Genomic DNA, 26,179 nt, shown 5'->3' with positions numbered 1-26,179 from the left:
GATCTTACAACTTCAAATGAAGAATGTTTGCTTCATTAGGACTCTCTTAAGAGTTTGCTGCCCTTTTCCTCCTAAGCCTGACTAATGCTGCATTAAAAACTAACTCCATCAGAGTTCATCTCACTGCTCTGGCAGCATAACATGAAAATTCAGACGGTTTCTTTCGACCTACAGTGGCCAGAATCATGAAAGGTCAACCATCTAAAACCGCCAGTTCCTTGGGATCTAAAAGTGGCTCTTGCTCAGCTAATGAAGCCATTATTAGAACTTCTACCAACAGCAGAGCTAAAGTTCCTTTCTTGGAAAGTATTATTTTTTCTAGCAGTTACATCTGCTAGAAAAATAAGTGAATTACAGGCACTAGCTTGCTATTCTCAACTTCAATTCTTTCACAATAGAATAGTCTTAAAAACTCATCCTAAGTTTCTCTCAGAAATAGTTTCTCAATTTCATTTATATCGATGAATTTTCCTACCACCTTTCTTTCCAAGACCGCATTCCCATAAGGATGAACGAGTTCTTCACTGGACTGCTGGAGAGCTTTACTCTTCTATTTAAAAAAGAACTGAATCCTCTAGGAAATCCTTTCAGCTTGTAATCTTTTAACCCAGTCAAGCAAGGTTTTCCAGTTATTAAAACATTTCTTTCATCTTGGATCTCAGATTGCATTCCCTGTACGTACCCGGATCAGTCCAGACCGCGGGTTGAGCCTCCTGTCCAGCAGATGGAGACAGACCAAAACTGAAAGGGTATCCCATATCAGGACAGAGCCTACCCTGCATCCCTTCAGTATTCGTCTGTCTCCAGCAGATGCAGGCAGCTGAACCTGCAGTTCCCCTTCTTCTTCTTACCTTCTTTTCCCTGAGGGGATCTTGTACTTTTCTTTGTCAGGATCAAGCAAGAATTAGTTCTTGTTTATATTTAAAAAAAAAAAAAAAAAAAAGATTTCATAACCATTTGAAAGATTTCTCTTTTGTTTCTGGGAGACAGTTCTATCTCCCCGCTCTGCTGGGGGCCTAGGGGGCTTGCCCCTTGAATTCTTCAGCCTAGGCTCCCCATTCTCAGTGACCTTTTGGGATGATCCTCGTGGTCCAGTCACTCCCCTTGACTAGCTGCTCACTTTAGAAAAGTGTCCTTTCTAGGGCCTGTGAAAGGAAAGCTTTCCTCTGCACTTGCTAACTTTAAAAAAAAAAAAAAAAAAAAAAGCAAGCAGACTATTTTAGCAAGTAATTTAAGAGCTGTGGACAGCTCTGGCAGCGTTCAGCCTCTGCCTCCGCTGACCAGCGGGCTCAGCACAGCTCAGCTGCTTTTTCCTTCACAGCGATTTTTTTTTCTGTAGCTGATGCCGCTTTCCAGAGTGTGTAACGCCTGCGGGGAGCCTGCCATGTGGCTCTCCCGTGGCGGGCTCTGCTCCGGGTGCTTACCGGGTGGGGAGGGTCCCTCCTTGGCACCCGCGACTACTGCGACCCGGGGACGAGCTGCACACCGCGTGGCTCGGAAAACCGCGGGAATGGTGGCCATTTTGGGAGCACTTTCTGATGCTGAATCGGGACTGCAGGAGGAGGGTGAGCCCGATTCTTTAATTTCCCCTCCGGATTTGAGCCCCCCCCTCATCACCCAGAGGGGGTATCTGACACTTTCCCCCTCCCTCTCCCCCCCCCCCCCCCCCCCCGGGAAGTCCAAGTCTCGTTTTTCCACCGAGTTTGTGCTCCATATGCACAAATCTTATCTAGCTAGTCTACAGGAGGAGGAGGACCCCCCCCCGTCTAAGAACCCGCAAGTTTCTTCTCCGCAACTCTTAAGGCGCCGGAGGGGCAGGGCTCAATTAGGGTCAGGGTGGTCCTGGGGGTCCCACTGCCTCCGGACCCCCCTCAGCCGCCGGCGGTCCCTGATCCGGATCTAGATGCTGATCCTCTGTTTCCCAACCCCTCCCTCGAGGGGAATGATCCACGGGTGCTTCGCTTATTCCAAAGGGAGGAACTGGAACCGCTCATTCCCTTCATACTGCAGGAACTGGGAATTGAGGTGCCCCTTGAGGGTACGGTTACAGCCGCTATGCCTGCTATTGTGGACCCGTCCTGGCGGGACTTAGGGATCCTCCACATACATTCCCATTCCATCCTATGCACAAGCTGATGCTCCTTCGGGAATGGGAGTCCCCGGAGGCAGGACTCCGAGTGGGTAGAGCTATGGACAAGCTCTATCCTCTTTCTGAGGACTGATTTGATATGCTTAACATGCCCAAGGTGGATTCCTCCGTCTCGGCGGTTACCAAGCACACCACCATCCCAGTGGTGAGGGCTACAGCGTTGAAGGATGTCCAGGACCGCATACTGGGATTCTATCTCAAGCGTATTTTTGAAGTCTTGTCCTTAGGAGTTCGGGTGACAATCTGCGGCAGTCTCATGCAGCGGGCAAACCTCAGGTAGGTTCAACAATTACTCGGCATCCAAGACCTCCCATCTGCAGAGGCGGAGCAGGCGGATTGGCTAGAAGGCGCGATTGCTTATGGGGCCGATGCCCTTTACGATCTTCTACGGGTGCAAGCCAGAGCCATGGTCTCGGCCAGGCGTCTCCTCTGGCTGAGAAATTGTTCTGCGGGTGCCTCTTCTAAAGCGCAGTTGGGCACTCTCCCCTTCAAGGGTCAGTTGCTTTTTGGTGAGGACCTAGAGCAGCTTATTAAATCTCTGGGGGAGAATAAGGTTCATAAACTGCCGGAGGACCGCCCGAAATAGTCTAAGGCTTTCTTTCCTTCTCGCACTCGCTTCAGAGGTCAACGTCGATATAACAGCAAAGCACGAGGTTCCTTTCTGAGAGGCAATGCTTCCAGATCCTAATCCTGGTCTCATTCCTTTCGAGGACGTCCACCCTTTGGGATAGTAGCCAGCAACAGAACGGAGGAATGGCCGGCCCATTCCTCCGTTCTAAACTTAGGTGGACAGCTGTCCCTGTTTCTCGAAGAATGGGTCAAGATCACGACGGATCAGTGGGTCCTAGAGGTGATAGAAAAAGGCTACGCATTAGAATTTGCTCGAGACCTACCGGACCTTCACCTAATCTCTCACTGTGGAAGTCGAAAGAGACCTGCGGTTGACGAGACCCTGAGCAGGCTGCTGGAACTGGGTGCCATAGTCCAGGTCCCAGTGAAGGAACAAGGGTCCGGCCAATATTCCATATACTTCGTCGTTCCCAAAAAAGGAAGGCTCCTTTCGTCCAATTTTGGATCTCAAGCAAGTCAACCGGGCTCTCAAGGTTCCCCATTTTCAAATGGAAACCCTAAGGGCTGTAATAGCAACGGTTTGTTCAGCGAATTCCTGGCATCGCTCGACCTGATGGAGGCCTACTTGCACATTCGATTCGCCGCAACCATCAGCGGTATCTCCAGTTCGAGATTCTGGAGCTCCCATTCAGTCTCACAACGGCGCCGCGCACTTTCACCAAGGTCATGGTGGAAGTGGCGGCCTCTCTTCGTTGAGACGGAGTTCTGGTCCACTCTTACCTGGACGATTGGCTCATCTGGGCCAAATCGGAGTTTCTCTGCAAGCTGGTGGTCAAAAAGATCCTGACTTGTCTAATCTCCCTTGGGTGGATAATCAACTTTCCCAAGAGCAAGCTTCAGCCATCCCAGACCCTGGAAGTTTTGGGGGCGCGATTCGACACTCGAGTCGGCAAGGTGTTCCTTCCAGATGCGCGGGCGCTCAAACTCAGGGACCAAGTGCGCACTTTTCTCTCACTTGCTCTGCCCACGGCCTGGTACTACCTCCAGGTTCTGGGGTCCATGGCCTCCACTATTGATCTGGTTCCTTGGGTGTTTGCGCATATGCGTCCGTTACAGAAAGCTTTGCTATTCCACTGGAAGCCGGTATCGGAGCAATTTCAGACGCCCATCCCGCTCTCCGAGTCTACCGTCGCAGAGCTGCAATGGTGGCTCTCACCTGCCCACCTTCTGAAGGGGGTGTCCCTTCATATGCCGCAGATGTGCCAGCGAGATTGGACTGGGGACCAGTATCCCTGTGTGGACGGTCCGGCTGGGGGGAGTGGTGTGCCAGACCCAGTCTACATAGGGATACTGGTCCCCAGTCCAATCTCGCTGGCACATCAATCGATTGGAAGCTCGAGCGGTACGCCTGGCTCTCAAGGTCTTCCTTCCTTTACTCCATTGCAAGGCGGTGCGGGTTCTCTCGGACAACTCCACCACGGTAGCTTATATCAATCAGCAGAGCGGCACCAGGAGTCACCTGGTGGCTCTGGAAGCCAGCAAGCTCTTCGCCTGGGCGGAACATCACCTAGAGCGCTTAGCAGCATCCCACATTGCGGGGAAGGAGAATGTTCAAGCCGATTTCCTCAGTCGACCGGTTAGACCCCGGCGAGTGGGAGTTGTCAGACAGAGCGATGAATCTGATAGTCCGCAGGTGGGCTCCCCCACACTTAGATCCGATGGCCACCATGAACAATGTGAAAGCTCTCAGGTTCTTCAGCCGCAGAAGGGAACATTGCGCGGAAGGAGTGGATGCGCTGGTCTTCCCCTGGCCTCACGACGTTTTCCTGTACGTGTTCCCTCCTTGGCCGCTAGTGGGTAAAGAGCTCAGACGAATCGAGCTCCATCAGGGTCCTGTAATTATAGTGGCTCCAGAGTGCCCCGCAGACCGTGGTTCGCGAATCTGATGAACCTCACCATGAACGGCCCTCTCCGCCTCGGTCATCTCCCCCACCTTCTTCGGCAGGGTCCTGTATTTTTCGATCTGCCGGATCGCTTTTGTCTAGTGACCTGGCTTTTGAAAAGCAGAGATTGAGAAAGAAGGGCTATAAGGAAGAAGCTATATCCACTCTGTTGAGGACCCAGAAGCCGGCTACCTCTCTCGCTTATGTCCAGGTATGGAAGGTTTTCGAAAATGTGTGTGCCGCTTTGGGAGTCTCGGCTCATAAGGCTCCAGTTTCCCAGGTCCTTTCCTTTCTCCAGAACAGTCTATCCAAGGATTTGTCTTTCAGTTCCCTGTGGGTGCAGGTTCCGCCCTCAGCTCCCTCTTAGGCAACATTGAGGGTTACACAGTGGCGACTCATCCGGATGTTGTCCACTTCCTCAAGGGGGCAAAACATTTGAAACCGCCGGTACAGGCTACTTGTCTTTCGTGGAGTCTTAACCTGGTTCTTCGGGTTCTCTGCAAAGCTCCTTTCAAACCTCTACGGAGGCCAACACTTAAGGATTTGACTCTCAAAACTGTCTTCCTGGTGTCCATTTGTCCCGCCAGAAGGGTGTCGGAGCTCCAAGCTTTATCTTGCAGGGAACCTTTTCTATGTTTTTCTGATTTAGGGGTATCCCTCAAGACGGTACCCTCCTTCTTGCCAAAGGTCGAGTCTTCCTTTCACGTCAACCAGTCAGTAGAACTTCTGGCCTTTTCTTCTGAAGACATAGAAAACACATGTGGGGATGATCAGCGGTGCCTGGATGTAAAACGGGTTTTACTACGTTACCTCCCGGTTACAAATGAGTTCTGGGTCTCGGATCACCTGTTTGTCCTGTGGAGTGGCCCCAATAAGGGTAATAAGGCTTCAAAGGCCACTATTGCACATTGGCTAAAGGAGGCTCTTACTTCGGCTTACATCTGTAAGGGCCGATCGGTTCCGGAAGGCTTAAAGGCCCACACCTTGCTTTCTTAGGCCACTTCGTGGTTGGAGAGTCATTCGGTCTCTCCGCAGGAAATATGTAGAGCAGCTACTTGGAAATCCTTGCATACTTTTGCTCGTCATTACCGCCTTGATGTACAGGCCCCAGTTTTTGGCTCCTTCAGGCGGCAGGTTCTTCGAGCGGGACTGTCTCAGTCCCACCCTGTCTAGGGAAGCTTTGGTACATCCCACGGTCTGGGCTGATCCAGGTACGTACAGGGAAAGGAAAATTGGTTCTTACCTGCTAATTTTCATTCCTGTAGTACCATGGATCAGTCCAGACACCCTCCCGTGCTGGATCTGCTCCATCCGCTCGAAGTTTTTCTTCCTTTACAGGTTTCCGGATACCTGAATCTTCTATTATTACTTAAGGCACCGGAAGCATCTCACAGATGAAAATGAAAATAAATCTTTATGCAAGAGTGTTTCTTTATACAGAATTCTTTCAATTGTTCAATTTATCCGTTTTCTTGTTACTTGCTTGATCTTTTGGGAGTTATATCTGCTTTGAAAGTGTTTATACTGAAGGGATGCAGGGTAGGCTCTGTCCTGATATGGGCTGGACAGGAGGCTCAACCCACGGTCTGGACTGATCCGTGGTACTACAGGAACGAAAATTAGCAGGTAAGAACCAATTTTCCTTTGCTTGTTGTTCTACTCAATCAGATCACCACCTTCAAAGTAAAATAAAAATCCCATCAACTCAATGCTACAGCAGCTTCTTAGCCCATCTTCGCTCGCCTCCATAGAAGATATCTGCAAAGCTCACGCCTGCTCTTCCATGCATACCTTTACTGCTCAGTACTGCCTTGAAAATGCTTTGCATGAAGACACCTGTTTTGACCAAGTAGTTCTAAGGAGATTATTTCATCGATTGCTTCAACTCTTCCCTCCAGCTTGTAGCATAAATATAAGGTGCATATTCCACTGATAACATACGTAAAAGCATAATAAACAATTTCATGCAACCCCCAACTCGGGAGTCCCCACTTTTGTGGCTGATCTCTGTCCTCCTTGTCCATAGGTACTCCCTATGAGCCACACAATCCCATCCTCCTCCCCGATAGAGCTGAAGGTTAGCTTGCTAATTAACACTGAGGAGATTTGCATGGCAGCAGCCACACATGCTCAGAAAGCCTTTTGTGGTTTTTTTGAGCTCTCAAATAGCTTTTCCGTCTCGGCACTATTGAACGATGTCACCCACTTGTGTGGCTGATGATATCCTCCTGTCAATGGAGAATACCTGTTGCAGGTGAACAATTTAGCTTTTTCTGTATGTGCTGTGTATGTTATTATTGTTAGAAAAAAATAAAACAAGTTTCCCAGACAGGATTTGCAGCAGGGAAGGTGAGCTCTGTGTATCTAGAACTGTAAACCATTCCTAGCAATGTTTAATTGAGAATCCAGAAAAAAATTATGAATTCTATGCACAAACAAATTGTGACTTTATCTCCTCCCTTTTTTTTCTGGGTGTCAACGATTGCTGCTGTGGAACCTAGAAAGTCCAGGTATGTGTGTTATTTGTAAGATAAGTAGCCTCTCTCTAGAAGCTTTGATCACATTTAAGGTCTGATCAACACTGCATGCCCTCATGCACAATGAGAGAAACCAGCTGAATCCCTCCATTACTGGGGTGCTAAAGTCAGATGGAGAGGTGCTGTCATAAAAATGTTGCTAGCAGTTTCTTCTGTCTTGCCTCTCTCCAATTTGCCTGGCCCATTCCTTTCAACCCTAAAGAGTATACCAGAGTCCCCTGAACCCCAGTGGTGGTTGTGCACTGGATGATGTGCTGCTTTAGACAGTGCTTCCATGATAAATTAAACATTTTTACATGGCATTTCTTCTGCAGAAATCCTGCAGTAAAAGTATAATCAGAGTTTACACAGAGAGCTGTTTTCCTCTGCCTACGTAGCACGTGGCTCCTGTTTTCTTCAGGCTTTAGAGTAACTGGTTTTGTGTTGCTACTTTCCGGCTACAGTGGAATTTGTACGTTTCTAGCTGCCTTAGGACTAGTTCCACCTCCCGTTCCAGATATAGCCGCATAGCTAAATGCTAAACTTCTAGGTTTGTGGGAAATCCCCCTGTATTTGGCAGCATAGCAAAAGCACTGCAACGTCACTAATTATTATCTGGTGTGTTAGTGTGTTGCCTTGAATTTACCTAGTGAAATCTGTTAAAAGCAGAATGCATATAGAGATCCCAAGATCTACACATCCTTTTCTTCTTGGCATGTTTTTAAGAATGGTTAGTCTTAGTAGTTAATTCCTGTAAGGTACTAGCAGGGATGCTGATAATGAGTTAGATTCCCCACCCCCACCCCACACACACACTCCCACTGCAAATAACTTTGTGGTTTTCTGGCACCAGTGGGCTTGGTGTGATTAAATATATAATTTGTCTTCTACCTGTGTGTTGCAGATCCCTGAGTGTGAGCAGTGTTTCATCTGTTTCTAGTGCCTCCTCTAGCAGTAGCTCCGTACGCAGTGCTGACTCGGAAGACATGTACGCTGATCTCGCTAGTCCCATCTCCTCTGCGAGTTCCCGTTCCCTGACGCCAGCACAGCCCAAGGAGAAGAAGGGTGTCCGTCCAGCTCCACCACGGGAAGGTGACATCTCACAATGTGAATTCCCTCATTCTTATCTCACCATTCGTACTAGGAGCCAGGAGATCAGTCTTATGAACCAGTGCCTGTCTGCTAGGGTGAGGTCATTGTTTGTTCACCTAGGAGCTTCAGGGACGATAAAGGGAGCATAAGTAATTCAAATTTAAAAAAAAAAAAAAAAACCAGACAAAATAAGGCACAATAAAAAATGCAATTATTCCTCAGATTTCTCTTTCCCAAAATAAATGGATTATCAATAAGACCAATTGAGTCTTGATTAAAAGAAACTACACAAGTGTTAGTAATGTGATCTCTTGCTGCACTGTGTTCTTCCCAGTGTTGCCAATGCAGTCAGAGTCTTTTTCAGGCCTTTATTGTAGCAATGGTCAGGGGAAGTTAGGCAGTCATTCGCAGCTGATGGAGGCTTCTCCCCCACTCCCAACTTCCTGGCCAGCAGGACAAGGACTGACACTGCACCTGGGGCCTCCACCAGCAGGCTGATGAAAGCCCTCATCCTGTAGCCTTGAGTGAAATGTTGCCTCCACAGGGAAAGAGATCTGTCTGAAACACAATTGCCGCTTTCCTGTTCATACCCGGATCAGTCCAGACTCCTGGGTTTGGCCTCTCTTCCAGCAGATGGAGACAGAGAAACTTTCACTGACACTGCCATATAACCTGGTGTGCCACCTGCAGTCCCTCAGTATTTCTCTGTCTCCAGAAGATAGTAGAGGTGCAAATACTGCAGTCTTAAAAAAAAAAAAAAAGCAAAGGAGATAGTTTTAGGAGTCCTCCCAGGAGGTTGCTAAGCCCTGGTGGGTCTATCCCTCCTGGTATTGAGGTGGACGAGCAGGGGGTTGGGAACCCTTGCCTGGCTCACTTCTTTTGCCACTGGATGTGGGTATCTGGTGGTGCCAGTTCCCTCCCTCTCAGGAGAATTCTTGGCGTCCTGCAGCTCTTCTGCTGCACAGAAAAGTACCCTCTTTTTTAATTCTGCTCTTCTCTAATTAAAGTTTAAATAAAAAATAACAAAGTTTATTAAAAAAAAAAAAGCAAAAGGAAAGAGAAAGCAAGCAGAGCAGCAGCGTTGCAGCAGCTGGGAAGGCTGTGGGAGGTATCGGTTAAGTTTTTGCTTTGCTGGGGTGGGATTCCTCAGGTGGCAGGGCTCATCAGCCACGTCGTTGGGCCTTCTTGTCCGGCACGATTTCTTCTCATCAGGCTGATGGTGCGCGGCAGTGCCTGCTGCTCGTGCACAATGCACATGTGACTCTCGAGCACCGGGCTCTGCTCACTATGCTTCTCTGGTGGAGAGGGTGAATCGAGGCAGGTGGAGGCTACATCGGAGCGGCAGGGCAAGCAGAAGACAGATGCAGGAGCACCTCTGAAGGCCGCCATTCCTGCCGGGCGCAGGAATGGTGGCCATGTTTTCTTCAGCTGAAGGGGCTTCAGTACCTCTTAGGGGGTCAGAGGATCTTCCTCCCCCATTGTCTCTGGCAATGCAGAGCTCCCCGAACAGGAGGGAGTCTGATTCAGATGAAGAAGGGGATCTCTTCAGGGATGAGTCTGAGGGCCGTGCAGTGTTTTCCTCCGAGTTTGTGTTACTTATGCATGAGGCATACTTGGCAAGGAAAGCAACTTGGAAGCAGTCAGATCGGGCTCAGGGATACCTTGGATCGTGGCTGGTAAAGACCTAGGAGTTCCACGGATCAGGTTCTTAGACAGGCTTACAGGGTCCTCGGGATGATGCATGTCCTGGTAGTTCGTATGAAGACTCTCAGGAATCAGAGGAAAGAATTCCGCCAGTACTTGCCTCTCCTGACCTGGCTGTTCCTGATACTAGCCCGGATGTGGTGGAGCCAGATGAGGGGTTGGGCCAGGTACCTGTCGCTGAAGGGGACGACTGTAAAGTGATGTGTCTCTTCCATAAGGAGGAGCTGTGGCTCTTGATTCCCCATGATCTTGAAGAGTTGGGAATCAAGGTTCCCCAGGAGGAGTCTGATCAAGGAGGAGTGGACCTAGTCATGGATGGCCTTAAGGGGTCCAACGAAAGCCTTCCCCTTTCACAAATTGGTGAAGAAGTTAGTGGCCAGAGAGTAGGATGCTCCAGAGACAGGCCTGAAGGTAGGCCAAGCGATGGCAAAATTGTATCTGTTGCCTGAAGACACGCTTGAGCTTTTAGCGCTCCCTAAAGTGGATGCGTCAGTGTCAGCAATCAGTAAGAAGACCACCATTTCTGTGGCTGGATCCACGGTGCTGAAGGATATGCCGGGCAGGAAATTGGAAATTCACCTCAAAAAGATTTTTGAGGTGTCTGCGTTAGGCATACAGGCTGCGGTTTGCAGTAGCTTTATGCAGAGGGCTAACCTGCGCCGGGTGCAGCAGTTGCAGGCTACAAGATCACTGTCTGCATCCGAGGCTAAACAGGCAGACTGTCTGGAGGCAACAGTGGCTTATGTCACGGATGCCTTGTATGACCTCATCCGAACTTCAAGAATTAAGATGTTGGCAGTCTCGGTCAGGCGTCTCCTTGGTTAAGGAACTGGTTGGCGGATGTTTGGTCCAAGTCACGCGTAGGAGCATTGCCTTTCAAAGGAAAGCTTCTATTTGGAGAGGACTTGGAAGAGCTTGTAAAGCTTCTCAGAAAGACCAAATGGCATAGTTTGCCAGAGGTTAAGCCAAAAGGAAGCAAGGGTTTTTTTTGCAGGGCATTCTCATTTCTAGCCAAATAGAAGGTTTCATCAGAGTAGGCCTCTGGTGGGAGCCCAGAAACAAGGAGTCGGGAGGCAGCAATCCTGGAGCCAGTCCTTTCGAGGGGACAGAATGCCAAACAGTCTCAACCAGGGATCTAGTGGAGCTAAGTCCTCATAATGAAGTGAGGCCGGTCCACTCCTCTGTTCCTCCTATTAGAGAACAACTAACTCTGTTTTACGAGGAATGGGCCAAAATAATGACAGACCAGTGGGTCCTAAGCGTGATAAGAGACAGTTCTGCGTTAGAATTCTCTCAACCACTTGAAGACTTATTCATGGTCTCCCCTTGCACTCCATTCAGCAAAAGGAAGGTGGTCCAAGAAACCATGGATCGTTTACAGAGGCTGGGAGCTATCGTTCCCATGCCTATGGGGGAATAAAGAATATGTAGGTATTCCATATATTTCATGGTATAAAAAAGGAAGGGTCCTTCCGTCCGATTTTGGATTTGAAAAAGGTGAATGTGGCTCTCAGGATTCCTCGTTTTCTCATGGAAACCCTGTGCTTGGTCATTGCAGCAGTGCGCAAAGGAGAGTTTCTGGCTTCTCTAGACTTGACCAAAGCATACCTGCACAAAGCAGTCCACCCATATCACCAATGATTCCTGGGGGAGGCATCCTCAGGAGGCATTTTCAGTTTTGTGCCCTTCCTTTCAGTTTGGCAACGGCTTCACTTACATTTACCAAGGTAATGGTGGTTGTGGCGGTGACACTCAGAAAGATGGCATTCTGGTTCACCTGTAGCTGGATGACTGGCTCATTCGGGCGAAGTCAGAAGTCCTCTGCAGTCAAATGGTGTCTCAGGTCTTGCAGCAGTTGAGGTCTCTAGGCTGAGTGGTAAATCTGCTGAAAAGTCATTTCACCCCATCTCAGGTTCCGGAATTCTTAGGAATGCACTTCGTCACCAGGTTAGGAAAAGTTTTTCTTTCAGAGGGTAGCATTCTCAAGCTGCAGAAGCAGATTCACAGGCTGTTGAATGCTGTGATGCCTAAGGTCTGGTACTACCTTCAGGTGTTAGGCTGTATTGCATTGACGTTGGAGCTGGTTCCTTGAGCTTTTACACACATGTGGCCTCTGCAAAAATCTCTTCTTTCCCTGTGGGATCCTTTGTCGGAACAGTTTCATCTTCTGCTGTTGGTTGAGGAGGCTACAAGGTCAAATTTTTCATGGTGGCTTGGTCAGGCCCAGCTGAGTCATGGCTGCTGGTGGGCAAGGTGATACGGCGGATAGAAAATCATCTGGGAGAAGTGATCCTGGTGGCGCCACAGTGGCCGTAGTTTGCTGACCTGATCAATCTGGTGGTAGACCGTCCATTGCGGCTAGCTTCTTAGGGTCCAATATTTTCGGATCAGGCAGATCGCTTTTGTCTTTTGAGAGGAAGCATTTCGGGGGAAAGGATATATGGAGTATGTTATTTCCACCTTGTTGCAGGCTTGAAAGACATCCAATTCTTTGTCCTATGTGAGGATCTGGAGAGTCTTCGAGGTCTGGTGTACAGATCAGGGAGTAAGACCAAATCAGACCTCGGTGGCACACATCTTAACCTTTTTGCAGAAGGGGTTGGTGAAGGGCTTGGTCTATAACTCTCTCAAGGTGCAGGTCATGGCCTTGGGCTGTCTTCAGGTCAAGTTACATGGAATGTCTTTGACTGCTCATCTGGATGTGGTGCGTTTTCTTTGGGGGGCAAGGCATCTGCATCCTCTGGTGCAGAAAATATGTCTTTCCCTGAATCTTAACTTAGTCGTAAGAAGAATGTGGGTGGCTCCTTTTGGGCCTCTAAGGAGGGCAACTGTGAAGGATCTCACTTTGAAGGTTGTTTTTCTTGTGGCAATTTGTTCGGCCAGAAAAACTTCGGAGCTGCAAGCGTTGTCGGGTAGAGATCTTGGATTCTGGGATCTCATTGCGTACGGTGCCTTCTTTTCTCCCAAAGATTGTGTCTGTGTTCCATTTGATTCAGATGGTAGATCTTCCGGCTTTCCCAAATTTGGACGCATTAACATCGCACGCAAGGGACCTGCAATGTTTGGATGTAAATCACGCTTTTTTGCATTACCTCAAGGTCACCAGTAGCTTCCGGGTGTCCAACCATCTGTTTGTGCTATGGAGTGGGCCTAAGAAGGGGCAGAAGGCCTCAAAATCCACAATAGCAAGGTGGTTGAAGGAGGCTGTAGGCTCAGCTTATATCTGTAGGGAGCGTCCTGTCCCAGTGGGACTGAGGTCTCACTCTGTCGGTTGCAGGCGGCTTCTTGGGTTGAGTGCCAGCAGGTATCGCCGCAGGAAATTTGTCGGGCAGCCACTTGGAAGTCGTTGCACACTTTCGCCAGACATTATTGCTTGGATGTCCAGGCTCCAGAAGCTATGGACTTTGGTGAGAGTGTTCTTCAAGTGGGACTCTCGCTTAGGGAAGCTTGGGTACATCCCAGGAGTCTGGACTGATCCGGGTACAAACAGGAAAGGAAATTGGTTCTTACCTGCAAATCTTTCGTTCCTGGAATACCACGGATCAGTCCAGAGTCCCGCCCTGCTTGAGGAGGCGAGTCTGCTCGTACTTCTTTTGTATATATGATGCAGAACTGCTTAGGATTTCAGGATTTTTCTCCTGGTTTGTGGTTGGAAAGAGAGGATATTTCCATTGTGGGGTTCCACTTTTTCTCCTGCTTGTTTTGGGAGGTTGTTTCCCTTTCATTAGGATTGTTATGGTATGAATCTTGGCTTGGGTACAGGTCAATACTGAGGGACTGCAGGTGGCACTCCGGGTTATATGGCAGTGTCTGCGGAACTCTGTCTCCATCTGCTGGAAGGGAGACAAAACCCAAGAGTCTGGATTGATCCCTGGCATTCCAGGAATGAAAATTAGCAGGTAAGAGCCAACTTTCCTTTTCAGTCAACAAAGTGTAATCTAAGCAGCAGTGATGGCTTGCCGTTATAACCTAGTTATGTTCCTGACTGCTGAATGCCTGCTTGTACAAGGCAGTATATGTATAGCACTGGTCCATAGCATTAATTATAATCACTCTTCTTACCAGCTGCTTGGCCTCACGGTTCTCAGTAACCTTGTGTTAGGCAGCCTCTCACTCTGTCCCTCGCCATCAATGGATGAAAATTATTTCGTTGACAGTATTTTTTTTCTACAAATGTTCATAAATTGCTTTTCTGTTCTTTCATTAGCAGACACCAGCTTCCCTTTGTAATCTAGTACTGAGCTGATACGTGAATGTTTCTGTGTCTGAAGTCTCTCTCTTCTCAAAGAAATGAGTTAAAACAGCCTATGACTGATCTCCTGTGTATTTATTTTTCAGCAAAAACGAAAAAAGAAGATAGTGTTAAGGAGGAAAAGCGGAAACGGGACGTGCCACCACCACCACAGCCCTCCAAAGCCCCCAAGCCCGCCCCCAAACCCTCGCAGCCTAGCAAAGCATCTCAGCAGCCATCCCAGCCTCCCCCTCCGCAGCCACAGCCCCAGCCCCAGCCCCAACAGAGCAGCTTCAGTGCCCACAAAGAGATCAAGCTGACACTCTTAAATAAGGTGAGATGGGGGAAGGCTTGCTGCCCCAGGATCCAGAATAGGGCAGGGACATCCGAATTAGGTCCTGATCCAGCTTTTGGTAATTGAGTGTGGGACAGGATCAAGGCAGGGCAAAAAAAAAAAAAAAATCGGATTTTGGAAATGAGGATGTAATAAATGTGTCAGGATGACAAAGATGTACATGGAAAAAAAAAAAGATAGTTAAAGAGGAAAAGCAAATTGACAAGACTTTTTCAGCCTTGAAGGTTGTAAAGACCAGGAAGAAATGAGGATGAATGTGTGGCGGGGGAAATGCTAAATAAATAACTTCTGTTTGGTATTCACAGGAGGTGGGAGCGGAGAAGGGGCGCAGACTGTTGGAAAGGGTACGTATGTAAGTGGGGTAGAAGTCTCACCATGTAGAGGAAGGGTGTGTGGAACTAGGAGAACTGAAGGTGGACTGAGGGAGCTGAGCGGAATGCATGCTAGAATATCAATTCAGCTCCCGCTGGCTCCACCGAAGCACTTGCTCAGTAGATCCTTGCAGACAGGACTGGTTCTGCAAGATGTCACTCTTTATGAAAGTGATGATAAAGGAGGCTGGAAGTGACGCACTGGTTAGTCTGACTTCAGTGTCGGGGAAAATGAACGCAGACTCTTCTAAAGAAAAGAATAGTGAAGCTTATTGAATCTGTAGGTCGTGGGATCCAAAGCACCTTCGCTTTTACCTGGGCACTTGAATTTGAGTAAAGCTTTTGAATCCTGTCTTGGAGAGAGAGGATAGTGAAAGGTATTAACACTGCACATGAAGTAAAGCTTTGTCAATGGAAAGGAAGTTCTAGAGGAAGGGGTAGACTCGGGAGCATCATCAAGAAATACTTAAATATGTAGAGGGGGTGGATACTAGTGCCCTCCCGGAATCGGTGCTGGAAGTTAAAATAGTAATGGATTGGAAAAAAAAAGCCTGGGCTAAGCACAAATAATCCTTAGTTACAAAAAGTGAAGAGATAGAGAAAAAATGAATTAGCAGCTAGGTCTGTGTGGCAGGCTGCAAGTAGTGTGTTAACCAGAGCTAGAAGTCCTAGCGGAAACAGGCATTTTGGTAACCGGGTTTGACTAGCAGGCTACATATGCTCCTCTGGTTAACCGGGTTAGTGGTAGCAGGGATCTGGGAGGATGGATGTTCATATAAAGGCTGTCATGGTGTTGGTGGCTGCTTGGATTATTGCAGGACTTTGCGGTTGGACATGGGTATGAAAAGGGCATCTTGCATGTTCAGCTACCCAAAAGGATGGTGCACAGTGGAGGAAGAAGATAAAAGCTATTTTGTCCTGGATAAGCAATGACATCCTGCAGGCCGTCACATGATATTGTTGGCAGCTGGGGTACATCCTTAGTGTGGATAGGATTAGTTGGGTACTTGGGATGCATCAGTTGGTCTTTTTCTGCCATTGTCTAGACTTTTAGTGTGACCTCCACCCCCTTCTTATTTCTCTGAGGGTTTTATGTGCACATTATTGATTTTATAGTTGAGCACAGGTTATAAAGGTTATTACCTGTAGAGACAATCTTTAGAGTATGATTAGAGCTTTCAGGGCATCTCTCTCCCTGACAAACAGTATCATTTGCCATTATGGATCAGATTTGTAGTTCTGACCTGAAAAAAAAAGCAGGGAGGTGCTTCTTTACAATCAGGAGGTTCATGTCCGAGACTTCCATTATGGTCTGAATAGAGGGAACCATATGATAGGCAGCATGTGTGAGGGTCACAGCTCCTGTCCTGATGCTGGGGTGCAGCATCACAGAGTAATTCATGCTGTGGTATGAACACCGAAGGCTTCTGGTTTCTGGAGCAGCAACCAAGTCTAGTGTGTGTATTGTTCCTTTAAACAAACAGAAGCATTCAAATTTCCTGTTCGCTGAGTGTTAATGGCTCTACAGTTATTGCACAACTTCCTCTCTGCTAATGTAAAATAATCAATAAAAATGAATAGAGAATATCAGCTGCTGCTGGGATATCCTGTGACGCAATTCGCTGAAGGGGTATGTAGAGCATAGTGTTAGGAGGCATCACAAGACACTATGTGAGGGTGACAGCATTGTGTGCCACACCACATCTGTCTGCGTCGTTAGCCTCCAAATGAAGCTATGCCCAGCTTGCCTTTTGGGGAAATTCCACACACACGCCTACAAACAAACCTGAGAGGTGAGCGACACTTTGTAATGCACACCCCGCTAGATCCTGTCCCTCCATGACAGCACTGCTGTGCACGCTGATTGAATTTATTATACAAGCCGGCTTCTGATGACGTGAAGTCATTGCCTTTGGCTGTGTGCCTCTGCACACATCAGGCAGTGTTGTAAATCCAGTTTACCTCGTTGTGCAATTCAGTATTGCCATGCTTCCTGGCTTATTTCTTTACTGAAGAGTAAAATCAGTCAAATTGTGCAGTCTTACACCTGATGAGAGCATACATAGAAACATGACGGCAGAAAAAGACCATATGGCCCATCTAGTCTGACCGTCCGTCCAATTAATGTAGCATTATAATTCTCATCACTTCCTTAGAGATCCCCTGTAATTGTCCCATGCTTTCTTGAATTCAGATACTATTTTTTTTTTGTCTACACCACTTCCACTGGGAATCTGTTCCACCACCCTCTCCATAAAAAAAAATTTCCTGAGTCTACTCCTTTTTACCTCATCTCTTGACCACTCGTTCTAGAGCAGTGGTTCTCAACCCTGTCCTGGGGACCCCCCCAGCCAGTCGGGTTTTCATGATATCCACAATGAATATGCATGAGAGAAAATTTGCATGTTATGGAGGCAGTGCATGCAAATTTATCTCATGCATATTCATTGTGGATATCATGAAAACCCGACTGGCTGGGGGGGGTCCCCAGGACAGGGTTGAGAACCACTGTTCTAGAGCCTCTTTTCTATTGAAAAAGACTCCCACCTCTCCTGTGCATGGTAACTTTGAGATATTTGAATGTCTCTATCATATCTCCCATATCTTGCCTTTCCTCTTGGGTATCCATATGTAGATCTTTATGTCTATCCCCATATGCTTTAGAACAAAGACCACTGACCATTTTAATAGCCACCTCTGGACCAGCTCCATCTAGTTTATATCCTTTTGAAGATGTGCTCTCCAGAATTGTACACAGCAATCCAAGTGAATATCACCTCCCTTTTTCTGCTGACCATTCCTCTCCCTATGCAGACAAGCATCTTTCTGGATTTTACTGTCACTTTATCCACCTATTGGGCCACCTTAAGATCATCAGATCCCACTTTTCCTTTGTGCTTAGAAGAATTTCACCTCCAATATTATATATCTTATCCTTGGGGTTTTGCATCCTAAATGCATTAATCTACATTTTTTAGCATTACATCTTAGCTACCAGACCTTAGACCATTTCTTGAGCTTCACTAGATCTCTCCTCATGTTTTCCACTCCTTCCTGGCTGTCCACCCTGTTATACAGATTTTATTATTCATAAAAAGACCGACCTTTCCCGACAACCCTTCTGTTATGTCGTTCACAAAAATGTTGAAAAGAACCTGTCCAAGGACCAATCCCTGAGGAACATAACTAGTAACAACACCCTCCTCAGAGAAAAACACCATTTACCACTTCCCTTTGCTGCCTCTCACTCAGCCAGTTTCTAACCCAGTTCCCTGTACATACCCGGATCAGTCCAGACCATGGGTTACGCCTCCCTTCCAGCAGGTGGAGACAGAAAAAAACTTGAAAGGCACCCTCACTTAAACTGGTGTGCCTCCTGCATCCCTTCAGTATTTCTCTGACTCCAGCAGATGGAGGTGGTGCAAACCCTGCAGTCTTGCCCTGTTCTGGGGTTAAGTTATCCCTTAAAATTAACTAAGAGTGAACTAGCTATGTGTTCGCGTCTCTACAGGTCGCAAAATTAAAAGGTGCTGTGGCTTCGGGAGGCTCAGCCGCTCCAGTGGTTCCGGGCAGTGCGGCTGCAGATGCAGGGGCCTCTCGTGGGGGGATTGGATGATGACCAGGGGAAACAAAACCCCTTGGATGGAGATGACCCTAAGGTGGTTCGTCTGTTCCAGAGAAAGGAATTAGAACCCCTTATTCCTGCAGTTCTTTCTGAGCTCGGAGTGGATCTCCCCCCACAGGTTCGGCTGCAGGACCTGGGCTTTTCCTTTCCATCCCATGCTTCAGCAGCTGATGACCAGGGAGTGGGATGCTAGTTTTAGGATTGGTCAAGCCATGGATAAGCTTTATCCATTATTGGATGAGTTTCTGGAGCTCCTGCGGTCCCCTAAGGTTAGACGCTTCAGTTTCAGCTGTTGTCAAGCGGACCACTATTCCAGTCGCAGGCTCTGCGGCTCTCAAGGATCTTCAGGACCGCAAGCTGGAAGTCCTGTTTAAGCGCATTTTTGAAGTGTCGGCTCTGGGTATCCGGGCGGTGGTGTGTAGCAGTTATATGCTGCGAGCGAGCCTGCGCTGGGTCCAGCAATTGCTGACATCTAGAGTTCTTCCTCTGGGAAAATCCGAACAGGCGCAGCAGTTGGAAACTACGGTGACATATGGGGAGGATGCACTATATGACCTGCTCCACACCTCCTCTCACACCATGTCATCGGCAGTGTTGGCAAGGTGACTTTTGTGGCTCCGCAACTGGTCTGCGGATGTTTCCTCCAAAGCTCAGCTTGGGGCTGTTCAGTTTAAAAATGTTTTTTTTATTTGGTGATGATTTGGCACAGTTGATAAAGTCCCTGGGGGAGAACAAAGTTCACGAGTTACCAGAGGACAAACTGAAACCCTCCAGAGGTTTCCCATCTTCCCGCTCTCGTTTTCGGGGGCAGCAGAGGTTTCGGCAGAACAGGCAGCAAGTGACCGAACAGCGGCAACTGTTGGCCAGGAGCCAAGCCTGGTCCTCGTCCTTTCGGGGACGCAGAACCTCTCGAGAGGGGGGAGCTCCTTCTTCCTCTTTCGCCTCCAAGACTACACAATGAGACTGGGCCAGCCCATCCCTCGATCCCTTGGGTTGGGGGTTGCCTGCCCCAGTTTTACAAGGCATGGGCCAGAATTACTTCCGATCAGTGGGTGCTAAGCATAATAGAATGAGGCTACGCTTTGGAATTTGCTCGGCCTCTCAGAGTCTTCTACTTAATATCTCCATGCGGCTCACAAGTCAAATGGCAGATTGTGCGTCAGACTCTCAAATGTCTCCTAGCTCTGGGAGCGATAAAGCTGGTTCCTCTAGAACACTGGAGGAAAGGAAGGTACTCCATTTACTTTGTAGTTCCAAAGAAGGAGGAAGGATCCTTCCGGCCAATTTTGGACCTCAAGAAGGTAAACAAGTTTCTCAAGGTGCCACACTTTCGCATGGAGTCTCTGCGTTCAGTCATCGTGGCTGTACACAAGGAAGAATTCCTGGCTTCTCTGGATCTGATGGAGGCATACTTGCACATTCCCATCCGCGAAGATTATCAAAAGTTCCTTCGCTTCATGGTCCTGAGAATGCATTGCCAGTTCTGCACTCTGCCCTTCGGTCTCGCGACCGCACCCTGTATCTTCACCAAGGTCATGATGGTTGTAGCGGCATCCCTACCTGGACGATTGGCTCATCAGGGCGAAGTCAAGGGAATGCTATGTGGAAGCAATCCACAAGGTGACCACTCTCTTGGAATCCCTCGGCTGGGTAATCAGTCAGGCCAAGAGCAATCTTGTCCCCTAAGAACATAAGAACATGTCATACTGGGTCAGACCAAGGGTCCATCAAGCCCAGCATCCTGTTTCCAACTGTGGCCAATCCAGGCCATAAGAACCTGGCAAGTACCCAAAAACTAAGTCTATTTCATGTTACCATTGCTAGTAATAGCGGTGGTTATTATCTAAGTCAAATTAATTAATAGCAGGTAATGGACTTCTCCTCCAAGAACTTATCCAATCCTTTTTTAAACACAGCTATACTAACTGCACTAACCACATCCTCTGGCAACAAATTCCAGAGTTTAATTGTGCGTTGAGTGAAAAAGAACTTTCTCCGATTAGTTTTAAATGTGCCACATGCTAACTTCATGGAGTGCCCCCTAGTCTTTCTACTATCCGAAAGAGTAAAAAACCGATTCACATCTACCCGTTCTCAGACATTGGAATTTCTGGGAGCCCGGTTCGACTCCTCGGTCGGGAAAGTTTTTCTCCCAACGGACTGAATGAACAAATTGATGGGGCAAGTTCGTCGCTTGTTGGCACTCCCGCTGCCAGGGCCTGGGACTACCTTCAAGTTCTCGGCTTGATGGCATCTACTCTGGAGATGGTTCCTTGGGCCTTTGCTCATATGAGACCATTACAACGAGCATTGCTTTCCCGGTGGGATCCCAAGTCGGAGAATTTCCAATTCCCTTTGCCACTCACCGATCACGCCAGGTCCAGTCTTGGGTGGTGGCTTTGCCCACACAACCTATCTCGAGGAGTGGATCTGGAAGTTCCGAACTGGATAGTGGTGACCACGGATGCCAGTCTCTCCGGCTGGGGAGCTGTTTGCTAGTATCTTTCAGTACAGGGCAGCTGGACCCTGGAGGAGTCCGGATGGTCTGTCAATCGCCTGGAGATCAGAGCGGTTCACTTGGCCTTGCAACACTTCCCCCATTTATGCCATCAGGCGGTTCGCATTCTATCTAACAATGCGATGATGGTGGCCTATATCAACCGTCAAGGAGGCACCAGAAGTCAAGCTGTAGCCAACAAGGCGGAGCTACTCATGGCTTGGGTGGAGCAAAATCTTGCAATGCTAGTGGCTTCTCACATCGCCGGGAAGGACAACATACAAGTGGACTTCCTGAATCGGAGGCGCATAGATGCCGGAGAGTGGGAACTCTCGGACAGAGCGATGGATCTCATTTCTCGCAGATGGGGGAATCCCACATGGACTTGATGGCAACATGGGACAATGCCAAGGCTCCTTGCTTTTTCAGTCACAGGAGAGATCACGGCGCAGAGGGGGTCGATGTGCTAGTACTTCCCTGGCCAACATCAGTTCTGTACATGTTCCCTCCTTGGCCTCTGGTAGGCAAGGTGCTTCGCAGACTAGAGGTCCACCCAGGGAGGGTAATCCTCTTGGCTCCCAAGTGGCTCCAACGTCTGTGGTTTGCGGATCTCATCAATCTGGCCATGGATGGCCCTCTACGACGCAGGCATCTTCCATGTCTTCTCCGTCAAGAGCCTATATATTTCGACCAGGTAGCTCGCTTTTGTCTAGCAGCTTGGCTTTTGGAAGGTGGAGATTAAGGAAGAAGGGGTATTCTGAGGAGGTGATCACTACACTGCTACAAGCCAGGAAAACGTCTACCTCTCTCTCATACATTAAAGTATGGAGGGTTTTTGAAATGTGGTGTCGTGAGCGAGATATTCTTCCCAGACACGCTACGATTGCTCAGATGATAAGCTTTTTTGCAATGTGGTTTAGCCAAGGGCTTGTCTCTTAACTCCCTCCGGGTACAGGTGGCGGCCTTAGGCACTCTGGTTGGTAGCTTGGTGGCATCACATCCAGATGTGGTGCGTTTCCTCAGAGGAGTAAGGCATTTGAAGCCCCCTGTCCTTCTGGTATGTCCGACATGGAGTCTTAATTTGGTTCTTCATGTATTGTGTGATCTGCCGTTTGAACCTATTAGGTCGGTGACGTTGAAGGACCTCACCTTGAAAACAGTGTTTTTGGTAGCTATATGCTCAGCTCGCCGAATTTCTGAGTTGCAAGCTCTCTCCTGTAGGGAACCCTTTTTGAGAATCTCTGACTCAGGAGTTTCTCTCCAAACGGTTCCGTCCTTTTTGCCTAAGGCGGTCTCATCTTTGCCTCAGGTACAAACAGACTGTAAGCCCTCTAGGGATAAACCTACAGTACCTGAATGTAAACCGATGTGATATGTCAGATTGAATGTCGGTATATACAAAAATAAATCTTTTCATTTAAGCCAATCTATTGAGCTTCCAGCTTTTCCTCATTTGTCAAACGATGTTCAACATGCACGAGAGCTTCGTCAGCTAGATGTTCAGCGTTCCTTGTTACGTTACTTGGAAGTCACAAATTCTTTCAGACTCTCAGATCATTTGTTTGTTCTATGGAGCGGTCCCAGGAAGGGTCACAAGGCGTCTAAGATGATGATTGCACGATGGTTGAGAGAAACCATTTCATCTGCATACATTTGTAAAGGAAGACCTGTTCATGAGGGCCTGAAGGCCCATTATATTCCTCTCAAGCAGCTTTGTGGGCCGAATGCCAGTTGGTATCGCCTCAGGAGATTTACAGAGCTGCTACTTGGAAGACACTCCACACATTTGCTTGCCACTACAGCTTGGTCGTTCAGGCGCCCGGAGATTTTGGCAGTGGCATATTGCCACGGGACTCGCGAGGTCCCACCCGGTTTAGGGAAGCTTTGGTACATCCCATGGTCTGGACTGATCCGGGTACGTACAGGGAAAAGAAAATTGGTTCTTACCTGATAATTACAGGGGGATCTGTAAAGTCCGTGCGTGCATATTCAGGTTATGTTATTGCAGCATACTAAAAAAGAAAGCTACGGTTATATGTTATATGTTCTTAAAGTTCTGTTCTTGCTTGATTCATTGCTAGTCTTATTCTGCTTTGATACTCTATATACTGAAGGGATGCAGGAGACGCACCAGGTTAAGTGAGGGTGCCTTTCAAGTTTTTCTCTGTCTCCACCTGCTGGAAGGGAGGCATAACCCATGGTCTGGACTGATCCGTGGTATTACAGGAACGAAAATTATCAGGTAAGAACCAGTTTTCTTTCAGTCACTCTAGGATCCATACCAAAGGAGCAAATTTATTTATAAATCTTCTGTGAGAAACTTTGTTAAAGGCCTTGCTGAAATCCAGTACACTACATCTAGTGCTCTCCCTTGATCCATACCAAAGGAGCACAATGTATTTATAAGTCTTCTGTGTTGGAACTGTGTTAAAGGCCTTGCTGAAATCCAAGTACACTACATCTAGTGTGCTCCCTTGATCCAACGTTTTGGTCACCCAATCAAAGAAATTCATCAGATTCGTCTGACAAGATTTACCTCTGGTAAAACCATGCTGATTTGGATCTTGCAATCCATTAGATTCCAAAAATTGCACTATTCTCTGTTTTAGCAGTGATTCCATTAGTTTGCTCTACACAGAGGTCATACTAACTGGCCTGTAGCTCCCAGCCTCCTCCTACTTCCACTTTTATGAATAGAAACCACATCCACCCTTTTCCTCCAGAACTACTCAAGACTCTAAAGAAGCATTGAAAGGTCAGCCGGCGGAGCTACCAGGACATCTCTAAGTTCCCTTAATACCCTCGGATGTATCCTATCTGGCCTCATTGCCTTATCTATTTTATGTTTAGTTAGCGCCTCAGAAACACACTGTTCTGAAAACTGATTGAGGTTTACCTCACTTCCATTCTTATTTATTTGTTTTATGTGGTCCTGCTTCGGCCCAAACAGAAATATTTGTTAAGCAATTTTGCTTTTTTTCTCATCAACCTCTACATTTATTTATTTAAAATCATTTTCCCAGCATGTAGCCAGATGGGCTCAGGACCAATGGGTTATATGCTCCCCTGCTAGCAGATGGAGACAGAATCAGGTTTCAAAGCTGATGTCACCTTCGATATACCCCTGCAGTGACCTCAGCCCCGCAGATGTGGACGTGCATTCCCTATCTGGATCGCTGTATCATTTGGAAGAAGAAATTTCTACCTTTAAATTGGAGAAAGATTGAACCTGCTCTCCTGCGGTGATACCTAAAGGTCCCTCCTCCAGTTGAGAATTCCTGAGGTGATTTCCAAGATCCCTCAGAGGTGTGCCTTAGTCTGGTAGTCTGTTCCCGGCGTGGACTTTGCTGCTTGAAGCAGCTGAAAGGGAGTAGGTACAGGAAGCCAAGCGCGGCAGTGATTGCCAAAGCCCTCTCCCCCCGCAGGCGGAGACCATCTCTGTACTCAGCCGGTAAGTGCTGAGCTCAGGTAAGTTAAAAAAAAAAAAAAAAATTACCAATCCAGAGACGATTGGAGGGACTTCCAGTAGGTTTCCTCCGATTTCCATGCTCAGCGAACAATACAGACGTTCCCGCTCCCGTGGGGAATAAGGGGAATTGGACCTCCAAGTGGGTTGAGCAGCCTTCGGTGGGCTAGGCCCCGTATTAGGAACACTGCGTGGTCGGCCTCATTGGCGCCATCTTGTGCGCGTTCCTATGTGTGTTCTATGGCCCTACATAGAACGTCAGTACGCGCAATGCGTCAGCTGTGAGCGTAACTTCAGCGCATACTTATGCTCACAACTCTGAAAGTGTTTGCACTGAGCATGTGATGTCAGCACATACTTACGTGCACAACCCTGAGAGTGCTGTGCATGTGACCGCATTACATCAGCGCATACTTATGTGCACAACTCCAAAAGCGCTGTGTGCATTATGTCTGTGCATTCTTAAGTGTACAATGTTGTAAACGCATAAAGGAAAAGCTGAGTGCACGGACCGAATGCTCGCCTCACCACACTCCCTTCTAGGCGCTCTGAATTTGTGCGCATATAGTTTTTTAAGCGTGAGCGGATTGGAATGCACAGTCACTGCCGCCAATGGTGCCAGCAACCAAGAAACCTAAGCACTTTGCTCTTTGTGCTGCTTGTCATATTAGGGGTTCTTAGCCTGACCTAAATTCCAACCTGTGTCAGTACTGTGAGGAAGTCCAAGGAGAGTTGACTTCTTCAGACTTTGATAAGGCCCAGCTCCTCCCATTCAGATGATGGGTTAGCCACAGCCTTAGCTAGAAGCACCACAGATCTTTGTAGCCCAGGACTGGGCCATCTGTGGGAGAGGGAAATTCAGCAGCACCAACCCCAGTACTTCCTGGGCTAGGCAGGGGCCCTGCCGCCTTCTCGTCAGTGGAATTATTTTGCCAGGGCCATGAAAACCATCATACATGTGAAGCCTGCCTCCTCACTGGCCCCTGTCAGTTGGAACCTCAACCAGTAAAAATCCCTTTCTCACCACTGTCGACAGACCTCGAGGCATGCCTCACCTCACCAAGGATATCCCTGGCAGGGACCTGGATGACATGGAGGAGGAGCCAGATTCCTTGGTCAAATCTGATTTCCCTACGGAAAGCCTCTTGCTACTTTCCAGTACTGGAAGCCATCCAGGAGTTGATTGACTTGGATTGGGAGCCCCAAGAAGCAGGCAGCAAGAGAGCGTTTGGTGAATGTGCTGGTCTGCGCCGTCTTGAAACGAACAACTATCCCAGGGAAGAGAGGAGCAGCCTTGAAGGATATGCATAATAGTCTGATGGGGTCCATGCTTGAACAAGGCCTTGATGTGATAAGCAAGGACCTTACAGATTGCTTCTTGGCGGGATCTGACCTAGTCTGTACCTCAGCCAGAGGAGTGGCCTCAGTGGTAGCGGCCGGAAGACCCCAATGACTGCAAAATTGGTCAGCTGACATGACCTCTAAGGCAAACTGCACGAACCTGCCCTTCAAGGGATCACTCCTCTTTGGAAGTAAATTGGAAAAGTTGGACAGTAAATGGGGCGAACTCCAGGGCCACGGCTAGCAGAAGACAAGAGGAAAGCAGTTATAGCACCCCTCTGTCAAGAGGAGTTGGCTCAGGGACTCCCAATGCTTTCAG

At 48.1% G+C, this 26,179-nt stretch overlaps 1 protein-coding gene across 10 annotated transcripts in view; it reads left to right on the top strand.

Moving 5' to 3' along the window:
- ZC3H18 (zinc finger CCCH-type containing 18) overlaps positions 1-26,179 on the top strand; it is a 302,002-nt gene that overhangs the window by 214,926 nt on the left and 60,897 nt on the right. For 7 of the 10 annotated variants that reach the window (XM_029608640.1, XM_029608639.1, XM_029608642.1 and 4 more), the window contains 4 exons: positions 7,164-7,172; positions 8,083-8,285; positions 14,313-14,539; positions 14,866-14,904. In XM_029608640.1, coding sequence (XP_029464500.1) covers positions 7,164-7,172; positions 8,083-8,285; positions 14,313-14,539; positions 14,866-14,904 — 478 coding nt within the window. The remainder of the gene's footprint in view (positions 1-7,163; positions 7,173-8,082; positions 8,286-14,312; positions 14,540-14,865; positions 14,905-26,179) is intronic. The other 3 variants (XM_029608643.1, XM_029608641.1, XM_029608644.1) reach the window with 3 other exon arrangements.

The sequence above is a fragment of the Rhinatrema bivittatum genome, chromosome 7, assembly GCF_901001135.1.
Source record: "Rhinatrema bivittatum chromosome 7, aRhiBiv1.1, whole genome shotgun sequence".
Taxonomy (NCBI): domain Eukaryota; kingdom Metazoa; phylum Chordata; class Amphibia; order Gymnophiona; family Rhinatrematidae; genus Rhinatrema; species Rhinatrema bivittatum.
This window is presented reverse-complemented; position numbering and strand designations above follow the sequence as displayed.